General features: G+C 41.2%; 2 protein-coding genes across 4 annotated transcripts in view; one reads left to right on the top strand and one right to left on the bottom strand.

Moving 5' to 3' along the window:
• Nucleotides 1–15,895, bottom strand: part of FARS2 (phenylalanyl-tRNA synthetase 2, mitochondrial) — a 262,812-nt gene extending 246,917 nt beyond the window's left edge. Inside the window, exons 1-2 of the mRNA XM_069853595.1 lie at nucleotides 15,860–15,895; nucleotides 9,180–9,266 (exon numbers count right to left, since the gene is read on the bottom strand). The gene's annotated coding sequence lies outside the window, so the exon portion shown is untranslated. The remainder of the gene's footprint in view (nucleotides 1–9,179; nucleotides 9,267–15,859) is intronic.
• LYRM4 (LYR motif containing 4) overlaps nucleotides 15,878–19,226 on the top strand; it is a 93,680-nt gene continuing 90,331 nt past the window's right edge. For 2 of the 3 annotated variants that reach the window (XR_011337158.1, XM_069853603.1), the window contains exon 1: nucleotides 15,882–16,040. Coding sequence is in view for 2 of the 3 variants with exons in the window: in XM_069853603.1 (XP_069709704.1) it covers nucleotides 15,955–16,040 (86 nt within the window). In the remaining variant the exon portion in view is untranslated. Of the gene's footprint in view, nucleotides 16,041–19,226 lie in introns of all 3 variants that reach the window. The other variant, XM_069853604.1, reaches the window with a different exon arrangement.

The raw sequence follows: 19,226 nt of genomic DNA, 5'->3' as shown, positions 1-19,226 counted from the left end.
AACATCCAAAAATATGAAAAAAGGTGCCAATGTATTCCACTGTAAATGGACAAGGATTACTAGCGAGACTTTTATAGAGTCAAACCACACATGCACAAAGGGGCTGTACAACATAAATTGCACTTTTCTCTATGGGTGATCCTGGGCAGAATGAGAATTATTGCTTTTTAAAGGTTTGCTTTTTCAAAGGTGTTGGCAGGTATGACAGCAATTACAATAGCTGGTTTTTTTTAAACAGCGGACTACACAGAAACAAGAAGCTAAATCAGAGCCACAGAAGCTGATGAACTGACATATTCAAACACAAGAAACCAACTCCCAAATCCTAATCAGTAGAGGTCAGATAACTATCCTCTAATTATATCCTTGAAAGTTTTGTGGCACTCATCAAACAGCAGGTTTGTGACACAGCAAGAGTTCTCCCGACTTGTACAATAATAATCTCATCATTTACCTATGCTGTTTCAAGGGATATAACAAACAAGATACAGTATCTTGCCTCACAGTAGATTAAATAATATGTTAAAGTATATTCTTCTGCCTTTATTCCTGTTTGACATCAAAAAAGTAGACCATATATACTTTTTCATTCTCCTCTTTGTCAGATTTGTACCTTAAAAATATACACCTTCTAAAAGAAGTTACTAATCTTTTGAGAAACAAAGGCAAATGAGAAAAATCCTTTGCTTACCTAGGTTTCTTCTTAAATGTACATGCAGAAGCAGCAATTCAAGCTTATCAATCATCTGCTAGAAACAGAACAGTAACTACTTAGATCACCTACTCCATTCCTCTTCTTAGGTCTGAATCACTCCCTAAAGCATACAGAAATATTCTTGTAATGCATGTCCCCCCAGATCACTGCAGATGATCCACAATCGCACACCAGTGTGGCCTGAACATACGTTGTACTTATTTAAGAAGGTAATGCCTGCCTCAAAGGTAGCATATGTTCTGTGCTATGTTCCAGTCACTATGGAAGCTTTTTTTCTTGTAAAGCAGAAAAGAAAACACCACCTAAAACCTCAACATCTTGTCAGTATAATAGTTGATGTTGTTTCAGTAAGTCTTAAATGCCCCTGAGAAAAAAAATCAAGGCTCCTTTTAATATTTTTTGACTGACACAGACCTAATTTTTTTAGTTTGGTGTTCATTGACAGGTATGCAACTGACACCTTAAAGAATCCCTATTTATTGTGCTAAAAATTGGGTGCAAACTATTATAAGTATAAGCAAGCCAAAGTGACAGATTTATGGAGGGTTACACAACAGCTAAATTGAGAAAGGCATATAAGCTAACAACCCACTTTGTACCTTGGTATTTACACCTACAATTCCTATTTATGCTACTAATACATAAGAAGCCTGCTAACTTTCATAAACTCTTAAGCTGTAAATCATTTAGACTCACAACCGGGTCTCTTGAAAAGGTCTGTTTGCAAAGGAAACACAGGACCCATCAACATGGAATCTCTGTGTTCAGTGTCAATGCTCACAGGCAGCTCCCACCACTCTCCCTTGCTTGCACTGAATAATATCTCAACTTCATGAATTGCCACAGCTAAGGCATTGGGGCAGCTCGCCTAAAAAGGTGGAATAAAGCACGGATTAATGTGATAGAAATCTGGTCAAGAGTAAAAATGTTTCAGATGCTCAGATGAGACATTTGGCCATTCTGAACTACAACTGCAATGGCTTGGTCTACAAACCTGCTGCAAACTTGGCTTTATGTGAAGTTCCCTCCAGTTGCCCCTGAAACTCGTGTAAAACATAAAGGCACCTCCCAACAGGAAGCTACAGCACTTTACACAATTTACAAAAAAAAACCAAACAAAAAATAAAACAAGGAAAAATGACAGCATTATTCCAACATGATCCATGGTGAAAACATGCTTTATTGGACAACTAAACATTTGACATGAGAACCTCCTTTTTGCTCTCAGGTAAAGACAACCTACCAAAACTTTGCATTTTTAAGCCTTGATGTTAAATATAAGAACTTAGTTTTGTGGATCTCATCGCAAAGTAGACATACAACAAAGTTACAATCTGCTCCCTTTTTCAGCATAAAAATATTTTCAATGACATAGATGTGATTTACGTGCAATGTAAGTTGACCAGACACGATGTTACAATTAGAAAGAAACAAAAAGAGGTTTAGTAGTAAAATTTCCAGCTTTTAAATGAAGGTCCAGCACTACGAAAGCCAACGGTGTGCACTTCGGCACTTGCCATATCATAGATATACAAATACATTGGTTTATGTAACTAACATCCCTGTAGGTGAGGCACTAGAAAAGCCAACGTGCCAGGATTCCCAAAGCTTGCTACTAATTAAATCATATGCACACAGGTTCCATCCAAGGATGATCAAAGTTAATGAAAAAAACTGCCATTTAACTCAATGATCAGTTCCAGACAGCTAGCTGCTACTCCATCCTCTTTCTTCTTTATCAAAAGCACTCCAACAGTGTGAAAGTGAAGAGGACTCTGTATGAGTCTACAGATTGTATAACTCCCCTCAGATCTGAATTTTAAATTAATAATTTGACAGTTGACTACAATTACATACAATTAAGTAATCTTTTCCATAAAGCTATATTAGAGGCTGCTCCAGGTTTTGAAGGAAAACAGACTACTACTATTACTGTTACATCAATAGCTTTAAAAGATTTCAACTATTTCTTTCACATACAGGTTTACCCTCATTATAAATTTATTTATGTGCCACATTGTTCACCACTGCAGCAATATATTGCCATATCTGAGCATGAAACATGTCAGTCCAATGTACTGGAAACAGAGCACTAAATTTAAAAAGCTTCCTAAGAGAAAGAAAACCTAAAGTCATCTAAAGCCAAAGAAATAATGAATGTTCAGATCAAATAAGTATTCTTAATTACCTTTGAAATGCAATCTCACAATTGTCACACAACTTTATTAAACTGGACCTTCCATTTATGAAACCTATGTGAATAGCCTTTGATTCAATTTTTGTTAGCAATGCTTTTTCATATTTTTTTTCTACTAAATGCTTGTATTAAGTGTGAATTTTATTTCAATACTTCAAAACTCAGCTCCCAGTGCTGCACAGATACTTAGTTCTGTCTCTCTGCAGTCAGGGTTTCAGGAGATGTTCATTCAGACCGGCCTCATTCAGATCAGGCTCTCATTCATTCAAAGCAGAGCTGGACAGGAGTTGTTGTAAAATCTTTATTTGGGAACCTGATATAAGCATCACTGCTATTAGCTATCACATAAACAATGTCTTAAATCTAATAAGCATTGCATAGGACATTAAATAATTAAAGAATAATGTTTTCTGTTCAAGAATCAGTTAAATGAAAATGAAGTTGCCGGCTTTCGACAGGAGAAATGGTTGATGCCTAAAACTTCACATTTAATCCACACAGGGACACAAGCCTAAAAGGAAAACAGTGTTTAGACAAAGTTTCAATACAGCTTGTTATGCAATGCTGCCCAGTTAGCCACCTTACATCCTTCCTACTCTAAGAAAGAGTTCAACATTTCTTTTTTGGAAAAGGCATTTCCTTTGATCAAATCCATTACATGCAAGTTCACAGAGTTCTGTAGGTATAATCAAAAAGGTCTTCTCTTAGCGCCTCCCTCTATTTCATGCTAAAGAACCACATGAAAAACAATGGGAAGGGAATAGTATTGCTACAATCTTTATTATCCCACCTTAGGTTTCTTCTGCTGCAGCTACTCAGAAGGTCCAGATGCCTGCATAGTACCGCTGGAAACCTTGTGGCCAGGGAGTCAGAGCAGCAGGATTTTATTTCCATGTAGTACAAAACCCTCCACCATGAAGCTCCAAAATCTTTAAATGGAATGTGAAATGATTGCCTAGTCAGCTTGGGTGTCCTCACTCAACCCCTGTCTTGAGACCATATAGAAAGGTGCCAGAAAACAATGACTGAAATTCCTACCATCTTTCTTCTGCTTTGCTTTGCCAGAGAAGATTTCTGCAAAGCCACCTTTAGGCATCCAATTAAAAATGGTCCTAGCAGGTTTTTCTTCACGGGGTCCAGACACGTAAGAAGTGGTTTTAAACTCAGCTCCTGACTGAGTACAGTCATAGCTGCAGAATAACATAAACTGTTAGCGTTTAAGATACGAGTAAAAATTGATCCCCATAAATTTACCCAGGCACTAAAATTGCTCTTGAAAAACACTTGAGAGACTTGACTTCCAAACACTGCTGTTGGCTCACTCTCCTACATAAGAGACCGTTATGTCTGAAACATGTAAACGGGACCTACTAGTTGCTCTAAGAAGTAAATTCTACCTAGCCCGACACTTTTTCTTTACCTAATGCAAAAGCCTTTATTGTTTTAGTATCGTTCCCTATTGCCGATGCTCTTTTCTGTTGACTGAGTGAAACAGAAATCAATGACCAGATTTGTTTTTATTCTTCCATTCATGGTGACTGTTTTAGACTGTTGTGTTCCCTTACTTGCTAATGGGGCTTAGAAACAGAAGACCACTTTATCTCACAAAAATCATCAACCAAAAGTCTTAGGCTGGAATTACAAATACATACTATGTTACAACAAACAAAATCTGTTTGGAAACTCTGTTATCATCATTTACATTTGATCCCAAATCCCACAGGCTGCAGATAGTAATAAAGCAGGAAAAGATATAACAAAGTTATACAAAAAGCAGCTGGCCTACTCAGAGTGTGGTACTCGCTGGCATGTCGCAAAAAGAAAAAAAAATAACCCGTCACATAAGTTTCTAAGTGACACAGTTCATTCCAATCCATTTAAACTACACAAAATGTCGGATGCACACAAATGGCAGGACTTGCAAGCAATACAAACAGCTCTGTCATCAAGTCTCACACAATCACAGTACCTGTCTCAATACAGCTAATCTCACAGCAAGACAAAATTCAGAAGGTAAAACAAAAACGAAGTAAGGTTGCACTGCTAATCATTCGCAGTTTGGTTTCCTTTACCCTGGTCTTTTTAGCAAACTGATATAGTGTAAATTTATTTTTCAATCACTCTGGTGTTATTTCCTTGGTTCCAGCACTAAACTTTACCACAGGTGGATAGATAAGGTATTTCTTTGAAATCCCACATGAGATTTTATCAAGGCTCAGTGCTGCCTCATCAGTTTTCCAACACATTGCCGGGCTGCAAGATGAAAGATTTACTTTGTTCTTCTAAGAACAAGTGTACTCAAGAAGACTCACAAGAATTAACTGCCTAGCCAAGCTCTATTAACAACCTTAAAAATCTTACTTTGTATATTATATAGTTATGATGTATATAAGTTATGAAAAGACAGAAAAGTCAGTTTGCAAATATTCTACTTATATTATGAAAGATTTCCTGTAAATGTAGCTAAAGAAATGCATCAAGTATGTTTAAAGCCTAAGGGTAAAAAAGCATTGTCTTTTTCCTGAAAAATACTTTTTACTACCACTGATACTGCATTATAGACAATTCTCCTAAGAAATATTAATTAGAAATTTTATAATAAAATCCCTCAATTTAAAGTTCTGCCTATTCAGATAAAGACAAGTTTATTTTTTAATGGATATGCTTAATCCTGTTCTAATTTCCTGATACAGCTGTGCTCTGGTTCTGTTGAAGTTTAGGGCTATGATTTAGTCAATGACACTTCATATGTATTCAGGCTCACCTATCTTGCAACACTGTATTTATGCCTAAACATCACTACTTTTACACTGTTTAAGAGGTGTTGACATCTCCTATAACTTCCTAAGAAGAACTAGTTCCAAGATACTCTGTAGCAAGCAAAGCAAACAAAGTAGGAACTCAATTGTACCTCCATCCAGTCCTGGTAGCACAGTATTAAAAAAAAAATTGAATGTTGGAGTAGAGAGAACAAGACTAGTATCACAAACTTATTTCTTTGTCATTAAAGCTAGAAAACCGGATAAATTTGGGTCCATGGCTACAATAATGAGCTCCCAAGCAGCTTCATGCTTCATTATCTTTTATGTTACCAGCTAACATCTGTAAGGCTTGCTGATGTTGAGGTGCACTGCACAAAGATCAAAAGAAAACCTTTGTTTGAAAGACCTTGAGAAAGCCATATATTTTAATTTTGTCAGAGAACCCTTCTGTGGCATCAGATACTTGAGAGACACACTGAGCTCCAAAGCAAGCCTATGTGAAAGAAAACGTAGACAGAGCTCAGGATACACAATTCAAACTATGGCACACAGAAGTACTTCTCTGTCTAGTCTTCAAATAACAAAGGCAACAACATTCCTTCATCTTGCATTTTGAGCCAAGATATACATATTGACTGGGTGGAAGAAAATACAAGAGTCAGCAGAAAAAAGTAAACAATAACATGAAAGAATCAAATCTTTATTATTAATGAAGAATAAGGTGTTATTATAAGTCAAGGTTACATATGACAAAACAATCTTCAGTTAACGCTATGTCCATTGTGTACTGAGAGAATCAATATTAAAACATAATAACCATTCTTATTTTTTTTTCCTCAAAATCATTGGTAGAATTGCAATTTGCAACATGGTGAAAGATCAAGTTCCCCACAGGCCCCTGTCACTCAAGGTCTGGAATGAAAGTGGACACTGGGGTCAAATGAACTCCTAATACCAGGTGAGGAAATAGGACTTGGTAGAACCTATGATTTTTTTTTTAATGGTGTTTATAAAAGAATCATTTAAAAACCACAACAAGGAGCCCGATAAGAGAAACTAGAATAGGATGACGTTTCCACATACTTATTTCAAGTCTTCACATATCCAGCAGTTTCTGTTTGTAGAATGACTATTATCTTAACACTCTAACCTATCACAAGAAAACAGTGAAAAAATGGCATTATCAGAATATGATACATTGGGAGCAGAAGGGTGGGGAAATAAAAAAAATACAATCTGTCCAGGGAAAGAGGAGGACAGCAGGCAAAACAGAAAAAGAAAAAGCTAACTTTTATCAAGCAACATCTCTCTATCTCTTTCATAGAATCATAGAATCATAGAATCATAGAATAACCAGGTTGGAAGAGACCCACCGGATCATCGAGTTCAACCATTCCTATCAAACACTAAACCATGCCCCTTAGCACCTCGTCCACCCGTGCCTTAAACACCTCCAGGGAAGGTGAATCAACCACCTCCCTGGGCAGCCTGTTTCAGTGCCCAATGAACCTTTCCGTGAAAAATTTTTTCCTAATGTCCAGCCTAAATCTCCCTTGGCGGAGCTTGAGGCCATTCCCTCTTGTCCTGTCCCCTGTCACTTGGGAGAAGAGGCCAGCACCCTCCTCTCTACAACATCCTTTCAGGTAGTTGTAGAGAGCAATGAGGTCTCCCCTCAGCCTCCTCTTCTCCAGGCTAAACAACCCCAGCTCTCTCAGCCGCTCCTCATAAGGCCTGTTCTCCAGCCCTTTCACCAGCTTTGTTGCTCTTCTCTGGACTCTCTCCAGAGCCTCAACATCCTTCTTCTGGTGAGGGGCCCAGAACTGAACACAGGATTCGAGGAGTGGTCTCACCAGTGCCGAGTACAGAGGGAGAATAACCTCCCTGGACCTGCTGGTCACACCGTTTCTGATACAAGCCAAGAAGCTATTGGCCTTCTTGGCCACCTGGGCACACTGCTGGCTCATATTCAGTTGGCTGTCAACCAACACACCCAGGTCCCTCTCCTCCAGGCAACTTTCTAGATAGACATCTCCTAGTCTGTAGCACTGCATAGGGTTGTTGTGCCCCAAGTGCAGGACCCGGCATTTGGCCTTGTTAAACCTCATGCCATTGGACTCTGCCCAGCGGTCCAGTCTTTAAAACAACTTTCTTCCAAAAAACTTGTCAGAGTTCTTTTCTTGTTAACAAGAAAAGCTATGTACTTTTAAAGGTTCCATAAACCTGTGTGGAGCCGATATTTAATTACCTCTTCTATATCTGATAATTTTACATGTACAATACTGTATCTGTCCATTTTAGAACAGTATCTTCCCAAGGGAAAAGCTGGTGTAATATACCACACAATTTTTTACCCTGACATTAATTAGTACAATTACAGCCAAAATAAATAATAAACCAATGAAAATATAACACTAATACACACAAAGTAAGAACACTTAACGAAGGTCTTGAATGGCAATTCAGTTTTGAAATATACATAAAAAAATTAAAAGAAGCACCATTAAAACTCTGTCGGGACTCTGACAATTTCCTTTATCTGTTTTCTCTACCAGGAATCATTTACAAAAAAAGGCAAAAATTAAAACAATTATGAAAATCACCTGCATAAAAATCAATGAACAGAAACAAAAGATGTATAATGCCAGGAAAACAAACAAACAAACTGATCTTGGACAAAACTGATCTCAGGCTATGAAGCATACCAGAAGAAGCTAATTACAGAAGCACTAGAATAGGGAGACAGTTAATTCAGGATTCCAGACAGATGAACTCTCATAAATCTTGCCAAAATAGTACAGCAAACTATTTCTTCCGCCATTCCTCTTTCCTACCTTTCTGCAGGATGTTAAAACCATCCCTGCAAGAAAACTGGCAGCTAAATTTCAGGTCTGTATCACCACTAAGTTCACCTTCATGCCAGTTTGAGCTAAGACATAAAGCTTTAAGAAGAAACAGGGGCACATGTTGCCATTAGCTTATTCTGCCACAAGACCAGGACCATAACACCATAGGCTGAAAGTGATATTTGCATGGCCATAGCTACTGCCTCTCCCAAGACCTCACTGAATTCACTCCTCTTTCACCAGAGCATCCTATGCTGGATTCTAACTTGCATCAAATGTAAGTAGTTTGTAAAGTAAGGATAACCTAACTCTGCCACCTATTCTCACACTGAACAGTAGCTTATTGCTTATGTAGTTGGATAGATTTAAAAGGGCTTATATTCAAAGATATGGACATACTCCAACATAAAGATAACAGAATTCATCCTTCAGAGATTATTATCTTCTACCTATATAACTATGATTATCACCTACCTATATTTATATAGTTAGGGTCATTATTTTCTTTGTCTTGGTATTAGGAGTGAGGATATCCATGACTTTTATACGGAAAGTAAAGCTAGATACTTAGCGTACCTAGGACTGAAAACTTGTTATTGCCTAAAAACATCAGCAGTTCTGGTGTCACAAATAGATTCAGAAAGCTAAATTAATTCACTTACCTGCAATCAGAGATGATCTTTCCTCAGCCCTGCTTCCTTTGCCTGTTAGCTTTGGTCAGTGTGTTATTTCATTTCTTCGGTGACTAGCTGAAAGACAAATTTGGCAGAGTCATTCCAAATATAAAAGACTGAAAAAGGAATAAAATTTAAGAATGTCCTGTTTAGAAGTGTGAAGGCATGTAGGAAATACTGACAATTCATCTTATATTACAAATTCATCAGAAGCATGATATATCTAGAAACACGTCCCTAATGCACTATCAGGAATGCTGGCCAAAGTTCTGGGGATATGGAATTTCTAATGACACAAGACAAAAAAATAAAAAATGCCAAGGATCACGCAAAATTAAGTTGTCTTGAACTCTGCCATTACTACAGCTTGCTAATATATGTATGCCGTTTTCCTCATTTAAATTAAAATATTGTCCCACAGTTTCCTTCCCACTCCAGAAACATTCCCTTTAGATTTCTCTGAGTAGATTTCTTCCCTGCTCTGTGGCAGTGGTGTTGAAATTGGATGATCTTTAAGGTCCCTTCCAACCCAAACCATCCTATGATTCTATAATTCTTTGCTTCAGTTTCATATTTGAACTGTGGTTCTTTTCTGGACCAAAAGGCCAAGCTACAAGAACAAAAAGTCATATAGATGCACAGCTTCAAAGAAAATGAAAAGACATCACAAGTGGAAAGTCGTATTTCCCCACCCTTCATCACACAATCAGAAAAATAAACAGACAGCCTACTTATAATACACTTAAACCTTTCTGCAGTTCTACCTTAGAGCAATCTGATACTACTACTCCCTTTGATACTTCACTCTAGGAATTACTTCCAGGAAATAACTGCACAATACATACTTACAAGAAAACGCTTAGTGATGCGGATTTTCAGGAACAGACTTGAACAATAGCCCATAACTCGAGTGAAGCTAGGCCCTTGTATGTGACAAGAGAGCCCATGCCTGCAATGTCAGGAGCAGAAGGACTGGGATGCACCCAAGAAGCAGGTTGTTTTCAATTTCCTATAGCTGGGACACAGCACTGGGTAACCAGAAACAAAACCCTACAGCACTGTGCTAGCTGTGCATGAATCCCCCATGCTGCAGCATGGAGAATCTGCAATGAACAGCGTGACCATGACGTTCACCATCACCATACAACCCTGTGCATGATTTTATACATATTCACACATGCATAAATATCCACATACACATTCATATATGACAAAAATAAATTCAAGAGAACGAAGAACTTTGCTCTAGCAAGGCATCTTAGATGCCACCATGTTCTTTAACAAAGGTATGAACCAACCTGGTGAACAGGAAATCACAAGTCAGCAAAAAAGACAGAGGGGTTTCCACAAAGGGACTCTCAGTTGCTCTTAAACACAGTATCAGTCCTTGTTTTCCTACTAAATTTGCTTCCCAAACTAAAAATTTCAACAACCACTAAAAAAAGGAAGGGAAAAAAAACCCTCCACCTAAATAAGTTATCCTGGCTGGATGACAGTTATGGAAAAATATGATGATAGTGTAAATCACAGAAGGAGCAGAGCAATTCCACAGCATGACTCTAAAGGGCATAAATGAAAGCATGGGATGAACTTAGGAAAGAGCATGGCTTAGGTTCAGTGTCAGAAAATATTTCTTATAAGAGCAAAATACAATACAAAGTAGAATACTTTTTTTCCTATAGAAAGAGAAATTATTTAAGACTAAAATAACTGGAAAGTGCAGCAAAGAAAGCACTTCTGAATTCATGAGGCCATGAACGAGGACACTTAATAAATCCTGTCCTTCCTGCTTCACATGATGAGGTTTCTCAGTAAAATTTCAGTATAACAAACAACCATACAGCAAAAGCACTTGGTTGGTTTCTTGTCTTGAAAAATACCTTGGATTTCATCAGCATTAAGGTTGGAAATGTAATTTGCATTTGATGCAATTATTATGCACTGAACTATTTAAGCATTATTCATATTTTTTTAACCCCCCATCACTTATTATCTTGCCTATTGCTGTAACACAAAATTATCCTTTTGATTCTGGACTTTTATAGCATTTTTTTTCGGGTATTTCAAAGCACTTGACCAATATACGTCCACCATGAACATCTTTCAAAATCAATACAATATATATCAACACTGCATGTCATTGATCCAGATGTTATCCCACAATTGCTAAACCGTCCAGCTGCTTGACATATTACATACTCAGCAGTCAACACAATACCCATTAAATCCTCTCGTGTTGCACATGAGCACAACAAATTAGAAAATTAACACTGAGGCCAACAAGTAAAACAAAATTCAGTTCAATGGCTGCAGCACGAGAGAGATGATGAACCAGCAAAGGTTTAGGAGCAGTGTTAAAACAGATATTCCCTTACACATGCAAGTATCACAACAGAAAACCCGCTGCTGGGCAGGGTGGGTCGGGGAGGTAGGAGGTCCTCTATCAATACTATTCTTACAGTCTTACTTTAAATAGTACACAAAATTCTGCAATTCAGTTTGGAAGGAGATGGAGTAACTCATAAAATGTGACCGAGAGATTACTTCTGTCTGAGTTTTTTCTTCCCTCTGAACTCTTAGGCAGAATTTTGGAAAATGCACAAATAATTTAGGAGCACAGATGAATATGAAACACGGAAATATCTCCTCCTAACTAAAAATGGGGTTTTATCTATAGGGTAAACAAATAAATATATATTTCCTAAAAAAAAAAGTAGAGTTCTTTAAGGCCTCCTTTTGATACTGTAGAAATCTTACCCACTGTAGGGAATGATTAAATTATAGTTTGTAATATTTGTGACTGAAATTCCAAAATCTTCATCATTTATAGTCCTTACTTTAAAGGTCCTACTCTGCACTCAATAGGGTGTCACTGTGCATGACACTGTCCATCAAGAACTAACAGCAGAGAAAAAGAAAGAGAAATTGCACCATAGCAACACGTATGCACGTTTTCACAAACGGAAAAACAATAAAAGAAATTATGATATCACCACAATCAATCATCATTCCAACCCCAAAGAAAAATAAGGAACACCAACAGCAGTGTAACAGGGAAGCACAAGCTCCTTCAAAACGTTGAGTGCCACGTCATAAAGTTGAAATAGTGTACCACAAGGAACAACCTGGCAATGTATGACAAAACATCCCATATGTGCCAGAGAATATAACAGCTGTTTCCTTTCACACCAGTCCACAGTTGCTGCAGGTATTTCACCCAAATTCCTCCTCTTTTTTTAGCAGCTACATAATTAAAATATTAGTAACTATTCCCGATACTATTATATCATTCTCAAAGCGCTGATTTGTCCTGAGAGAGGAGGAAAGGCACAGGCCACCTCCCTTCCTCAGATCAAATATCAAAAGCGAAGATTTCTGTACAAATGAATACCCAACCCCCTTCAACAACTATTATATGTATCATTGCAAGTAAGAAAATCTCCTCCATAAAATGTAATAACCAAACAGCACCGAGTTTTAGACAAGAGAAGTTTGAGGGGAATGAGACTGAGGGGTGGAATCACACGTCCATGCCTTCATTGGTGCTGGCTTGGTGTTCAGGTGCAGACTCCCCATAGGGAAGGAGGAGGTAGTTAACAAAGTGATAGTTACTCCTTCTCCGCACATAGGCTCCAGTGACACAGGACACAACAACAGTAGTCATCTGGGATGTGCTATCCTTCAAATTCTCAGCAGGCTTTCAGTGATGTGTGTTAAACAGAAGGCCAGCAGAAATACGCGTACCCCAATGATCACTTTCTGCAGAATGACAGGACTTTTAAGACCATAATCCATTGCTTCCAAGAAAACACAATAATAAAATACATAAGAAAATAAATTTTCCAGTCAACAGTGCCAATCCAACTGCACAGAGATGACAGATTTCTGCTAAAAACTCTTCTTCCCTCCTTAATTGTAATAAAAGTTAAGCTGGGACAAGAGAAAATACATTTTTCCTTCATTATGTTTACTTAGCATTTGGTAGTACATTGCAGGTGCTTATCGCTTATTCTAAATGTATTGAGGTTTCCATGCTGCTTTAAGATAAAAACATGATGTTATAAGAAAAATAAAATAAAATTAAAAATATAAATCACAAAAGCTGTCAGGGAGATTCAGGAATGGGAGTAGCACCTAAGGCTATTTCAAAATCACTTATAATTACTTTACAAATATTACATCAGTAGTGTTCTTGTAAACAAAGTTCGTTTACACTGTTTCGCTTTCTTCCCAATTATTATTTCACCTTTTAGAGCTGAAGACTGTAGCATTAAAACTTTATTTCTCACAATAACAAAGAGGACTGTTGTAAAATTAGACAGAATAACTGCCACACTCAGAATCATAGAATAGTTAGGGTTGGAAGGGAACTTAAAGATCATCCACTTCCAATCCCCCTGCTATGGACAGGGACACCTCCCACTAGAACAGGCTGCCCAAGACCCCATCCAACCTGGCCTTGAACATCCCCAGGGATGAGAAATGCACAACTTCCCTGGGCAGAAATCCCGAACCTAAAATTAGGGATTCCCCCTAATCTAAAATTAGATGGAATAACTGCCACACTCATCTACAGAACCATTTCACATAGCTTTTGGCTCTGTACATGATGGACCCATATGTTTGAAGCTGTCCGAAGCCCATGATCAAAACAAAGGGCAGAGCTGCCACTACTGCTTTTAGGGATGATAGATCTGCAGGCACAAAGCAAGAGTTCTGCTTCAACGTGTATTAAGCACTCCAGCAACCATCATGAACTTGACAACAGTGAAAACTCTTATTAACTTGGAGCTGGCTCCAGCTCTCCATGAGACTTCGCCTTCGAGAAAGGAAGGAATTCCAAACAGAGGTCATTACAGAAAAAGAGACACCTGTTCAGCACAGATCATACTTCACACAAGATGTTATCATCTCCACAGAATCAACATTGACAGAAAAGCACTGTCTAAAAGAAAAGATGCTATCAGAGGGACATTCTGTCTAACTTTCATAAAACACAATGGCTTAGACAAAACTTAACACTACTTTAGCTTAAATCAAAACATTCCACTTTTTGTAATAGCAACTACTTCTTGTACCAAATTATCAAGGGAGAGCAGGGCACCTAGGAAATTGTTGTCATCTGTTTTCGATAAACCTAGTCTGAAACTGAGCTGGAGCAGATAAACAGCCACTGCTAGCTCCATGCATCATGTGTATGCATCATGTTCCCCTCCTCCTTCCTTACTTCTGCTGCTCTTCACAGTCCTGAGTACGCCAGGACAGTGCAGAGCAGCAGCCAGTTATTCTGACTAACAAAGAGAGGATCGTATGTAACAAGGTGACTTGAGGCCCCAGAGATGTGCGGATGGCAAACAGTTGAGTGTAGCTACTGTCTGGGCCTTGGCATGTTTTCAGTAATGGGTTTGTGTTGGGGGTGATCAGTGTGGTAGCAGAGCCTACAGCAGTAGGAAGGAGCATTTCACAGTTGGTGGCACCAGCCTCACAGACCACATAAGGACCCCCTTCTCCCCATCCCCTTGATGATGGGGCACAGGGCACTTGGAAAACTGTTGTCATCTCTTTCCTACAAACCTAGGGTGAAACTGAGCCAAAGCTGATAAACCACTGTTGCATGCGTATGCACCATGATCTCTTCCTCATCCTCCTTTAGTTCCCCTGCTCCTCACTGTCCCAATTATTCCAGCTTGGCAGTTATTCTGGCTAACAAAGAGAGGATTGTATGTAATGAGGTGGCTTGAGGCCAGTGAGATGTGCAGCTGGTGAATAGTTGAGTGTAGCTCCTGTCTGGGCCTTAGCATGTTCTCAGCAATGGATTTGTGCTGGGGGTGATCAGTGAGGAAGCAGAGCCTACAGCAGTGGGAAGAAGCCAGCCAGAACCATCTCACAATTGGTGGCATAAGCCTCACAGACCACATGTGGACCCCACCCCCTCTGCTCATCCCCTTGATGAAGGAGCAGAGGGCACTTGGAAAACTGTTGTCATGTCTTTTCTACAAACCTGGTCTGAAACTGAGCAAGAACTGACAAACCTTCGTTGCCAGCTCCGTGCATGCACATGCATCGTGATCCCCTCCTCCTTCTTTAGTTCCCCTGCTTCTCACTGTCCTGAATACCCCAACTTGGTGTCATTCTGCCTAACAAAGAGAGGATTGTATGTAATAGGGTGGTTTGAGGCCTGTGAGATGTGCAGTTGGTGAACAGTTGAGTGTAGCTCCTGCCTGGGCCTTGGCACGTTTTCAGCAATGGGTTTGTGCTGGGGGTGATCAGTGAGGTAGCAGAGCCTACAGCAGTAGGAACGAGCATTTCACAGTTGGTGGCACCAGCCTCACAGACCACATGTGGACCCCCTTCTCCCCCTCCCCTTGATGATGGGGCACAGAGCACTTGGTAAACTGTTGTCACCTATTTCCTACAAACCTAGGGTGAAACTGAGCCGGAGCGGATAAACCACTGCTGCCAGCTCCGTGCATGCGCACGCCTGACGATCCCCTCCTCCTCCTCCTTTAGTTCCCCTGCCGCTCACTGTCCCGTGTCTCCCCGCTTGCCATTATTCCGCGTGACCCACCCCAGCTCGTTCGAACGCCCCTTCCCCTCTCCCCGCCAACCCCAGCCGCGACGCGGCCGCCGCCGGACCCACGCGCCACCCGGAAGCGCCGCTCGCTCACCGCGGCTCCCGCGCCGCCGCCGCCGCCTCCGCCCCGCCGCGCGCGGGGGGTGCCGGGGGCCTGGCGGGAGCGGGAGGAGCCGCCCCCGGGGGAACATGGCGGCGGGCGGCCGGGCCCAGGTGCTGCGCCTCTACCGGGCGCTGCTGCGGGAGAGCCAGCGCTTCGGCGCCTATAACTACAGGTGCGGGGCTGGGCCGTGCGGGGAGACGGGACCTACGGGGGCCTCGTGGAGGAGCTGCGCCACGGGGGAGCGGGGCGGTCCCTGTGCCGAGCTCGGGGTCCAGGGGAGGGTGAGCTCTACACTCCCTGTGACTGGGCTGAACTAGGGGTGCAGAGGAGGGTGAGACCCTGTGCCTAGGCTGAGCTCGGGGTGCAGGAGAGGGTCAGTCCCCAGTCCCTGCGCCTGATCCCAAGTCAGCGTGCAGGGGTGGGTCAGCGCCTGTGCCTGGGCTGAGTTTGGGGTGCAGGAGAGGGTCTGTGCGTGTGCCTCTGTCTGGCCCTAGCTTGGGGTGCAGGGCAGGGTGAGTCCCCTGGCCCTGTGTCCGATACTAAGGTAGGACGTAGGGGAGGGTGATCGCCCCCAATTCCTGTGCCTGGCCCTGACTCCAGGTGCAGAGGAGGATCTGTGCCTCTGTCTGGCCCCTATTCTTGGTACAGGGGAAGGTGAGCCCCTCAGACCCTGTGCTTGGCCCTGAGTTGGGGTGCAGGTGAGGGTGAGCCCCCCAAACCCTGTGCCTAGGCTCAACACGAGGTGCAGGGGAAGGTGAGCCCCAGGTCCCTGTGCCTGGCTCCAACTCGAGGTGAGCCTCTGTGCCTGTCCCTAGGCTACCTTAAAGGCACCATGGTGTGGGCCCTCCCTGTTGTAGGAGAAAGGGGTAGGATAGAGGTTGTCCCAGCCTGAAGAAGGTCATGGCTGGTCTAGATGCTGGCCTTCTCTTGGTCAGGAAGAGCTGGGGCCAAGTTGCAGCCCTGGCTGTGCTGAGGGAGGCTGACTTCCCTGCCAAACCCTGACACCATGTGCTGTGGCAAGGCTTAGGGTGCTGTGTATAATGAAGGAACAAGGTTCATCCCTCCTGCCACAGAGGATGCCATGCTTCGTGGCTGGCTGCCTTCTCTGGCTGGTCATGAAAGACATGCACTGTTTTTTGGCAAAGTCTATGCCTGTTTGTGTGCTACAGATGTAGATCTGATCTCTGTCAGATATCTGCTGTGTCCCCACCAGCACTGGTAAAATTCTGTTACTCACTGGTAGTTTTGCTTTATTGCTCAGATGGACCATGGGCAGAGGCATGTGAGCTACCTTTGCTATGAATCATCTCTAGCCTGGCAAGAACTGGGAATAGAAGCCTTTGAACTTGCATAACCACAGTGCACTCTTCAAGGCATAAGTATTCCCCAAACCTCATGTGTGAGGCAGAGCCCTGAGAAGAAAGGCTGTGGAGCTGAAACTGAGCAGGAGCTAATAAACTCTTATGGCTAACTCCATGCAGCAGCACGTGTGTGCATCACGTTCCCCTCCTCCTCTTTTAGTTCCCCTGCTATGAAGGCTTCCCCCTGCTCTTCTCTGTCTTGAGTCTTCCAGCTTGCCATTATTCTGGCTAACAAAGAGAATTGTATGTAATGGTGTGGCTTGAGGCCCCTGAGATGTGCAGGTGGGTGAACCATTGAGCATAGCTCCTGTCTGGGCAATGGCATGTTTTCAGCAATGGGTTTGTGCTGGGGGATGGTCAATGAGGTAGCAGAGCCTACAGCAGCGGGAAGAAGCAAGCCAGAACCATTTCACAGTTGGTGGCACCAGCCTCACAGACCACATGTGGACCCCCCTCTGCCCATCCCCTTGATAATGGAGCAGAGGGGACTTGGAAATCTTTTGTCATCTCTTTTCTATAAACCTGGTGGCCAACCCCCTTCCCAAATCCCCCCCAAAGTGAAGTAAGTACCTGGGGGATCTTGGCCACGTGGAAATGTTGGCGTGCAGCTCAAAGGCAGGGCTAACTGTCACACCAATAGGTGCACCAATAAATTTTCTGTTTAATGCAACATACAACTTCTCATTCTACTTCTGTCAGGTTTTTTATATGAGCAAATTTTAAAGGATAGAAATTGTATGATATGTGTTTACCATGGATGTCTGAATTTTTGTTATTGTGTCATGGTGCAAGCTTTCCTTATTCTTAAAGGAAAGATCTTGAGTTTTGATGGGCCTGTCCTTAGATACTATAAAATCAGGAAATGTAATGTATAAATGTTTGTGAACTCTAAAAGCAACAGCAGTTTCTAGTGAGCAATGATCAGCACCTGTTATTATGTAGAGATCTGCTGGGACCACAATAACAATTCTGCCTTGGTGTTTATGCCTCACCTATAACTAAAATGGACCCCCTGCTAGCTTCTTCCATGCCAAGATAGGAAGTCCTGCCCTGTCCTCTGGGCTGCTGTAATGTGATATGGTAATGCCCTGGAGTAAACGTAATGGCTTTCTAAAGAAGCAACCTGTAGCAAAGAGAAAATTATCAGAGATTAATTATCAGAGATTAATCTTATTGATCAATTATTTCAGTTAAAGAATTTCAGAATATTTTAGTATTGCGAACAGTGCATATTTGTAAGCGTACATCTGGAGTACGATTAGCTGGCTGTTGTCTCCTTATTTGCTTGCTGTGTTTTTTCTTTTAAATGTCTACTTATAGATTGTGATGGAAAATTCAATACTTGTTTTGTGACTTTCCCAGTAATTAATGACTCTATGTCATCTGGTAGTACTCAGTTTTCTTCTACCAACAAAAGAAATTTTGGTGCCCTAACCATGAAGAATAGCGTTCATGTCTTAATGTAAAAGACATCTTAAAGTAACTGACGTCATCACTGGCAGACTTCAGAATAACAACATGCAGGAGCCTCTCCAAACTCCTGCAGTAAACGTGGAGTGTTTGGAGGCCCAAATGTGTAGGCCAGGTTTTAACAGTAGGGAGAGAGAATTTAGTAGACTGTAAGTAGTTTCACGTAGGCTCTACTACCCATGCGGATGGCTTGAGGAAGAAAGGGTGATTTGTACTGTAGAGAAATCAATATGTGAAGAGGTAAGAAGTTAGATTTTTGAGTCAAAAAGGTGATTCTTAGTGTTCTGTTGTCTTCTGCTTGGTTAACAAGTAGTCCCTCTGATGGTTTATAATGTGTCAGATTACAGCCACGACTAAAGTGATTTAAGGGATAAGTTCTAAATAGAATTTTGTTTGTGGTTTAAATCATGGCTTTATGTTGTGTCTCTTTTTTGCTGGAGAAAACAAAGTTGTTGAAGGTTGCAAATGAGGATAATCTGACCTTTAAACTTTCTTGTTTAAGATGACTGAAGCTCAGTGGTCTAAAC

Source organism: Phaenicophaeus curvirostris, chromosome 3 (assembly GCF_032191515.1).
Source record: "Phaenicophaeus curvirostris isolate KB17595 chromosome 3, BPBGC_Pcur_1.0, whole genome shotgun sequence".
Classification (NCBI taxonomy): Eukaryota; Metazoa; Chordata; class Aves; order Cuculiformes; family Cuculidae; genus Phaenicophaeus; species Phaenicophaeus curvirostris.
Note: the sequence above shows the minus strand (reverse complement) of the source record. Positions and strands in the feature narration are given on the sequence as shown.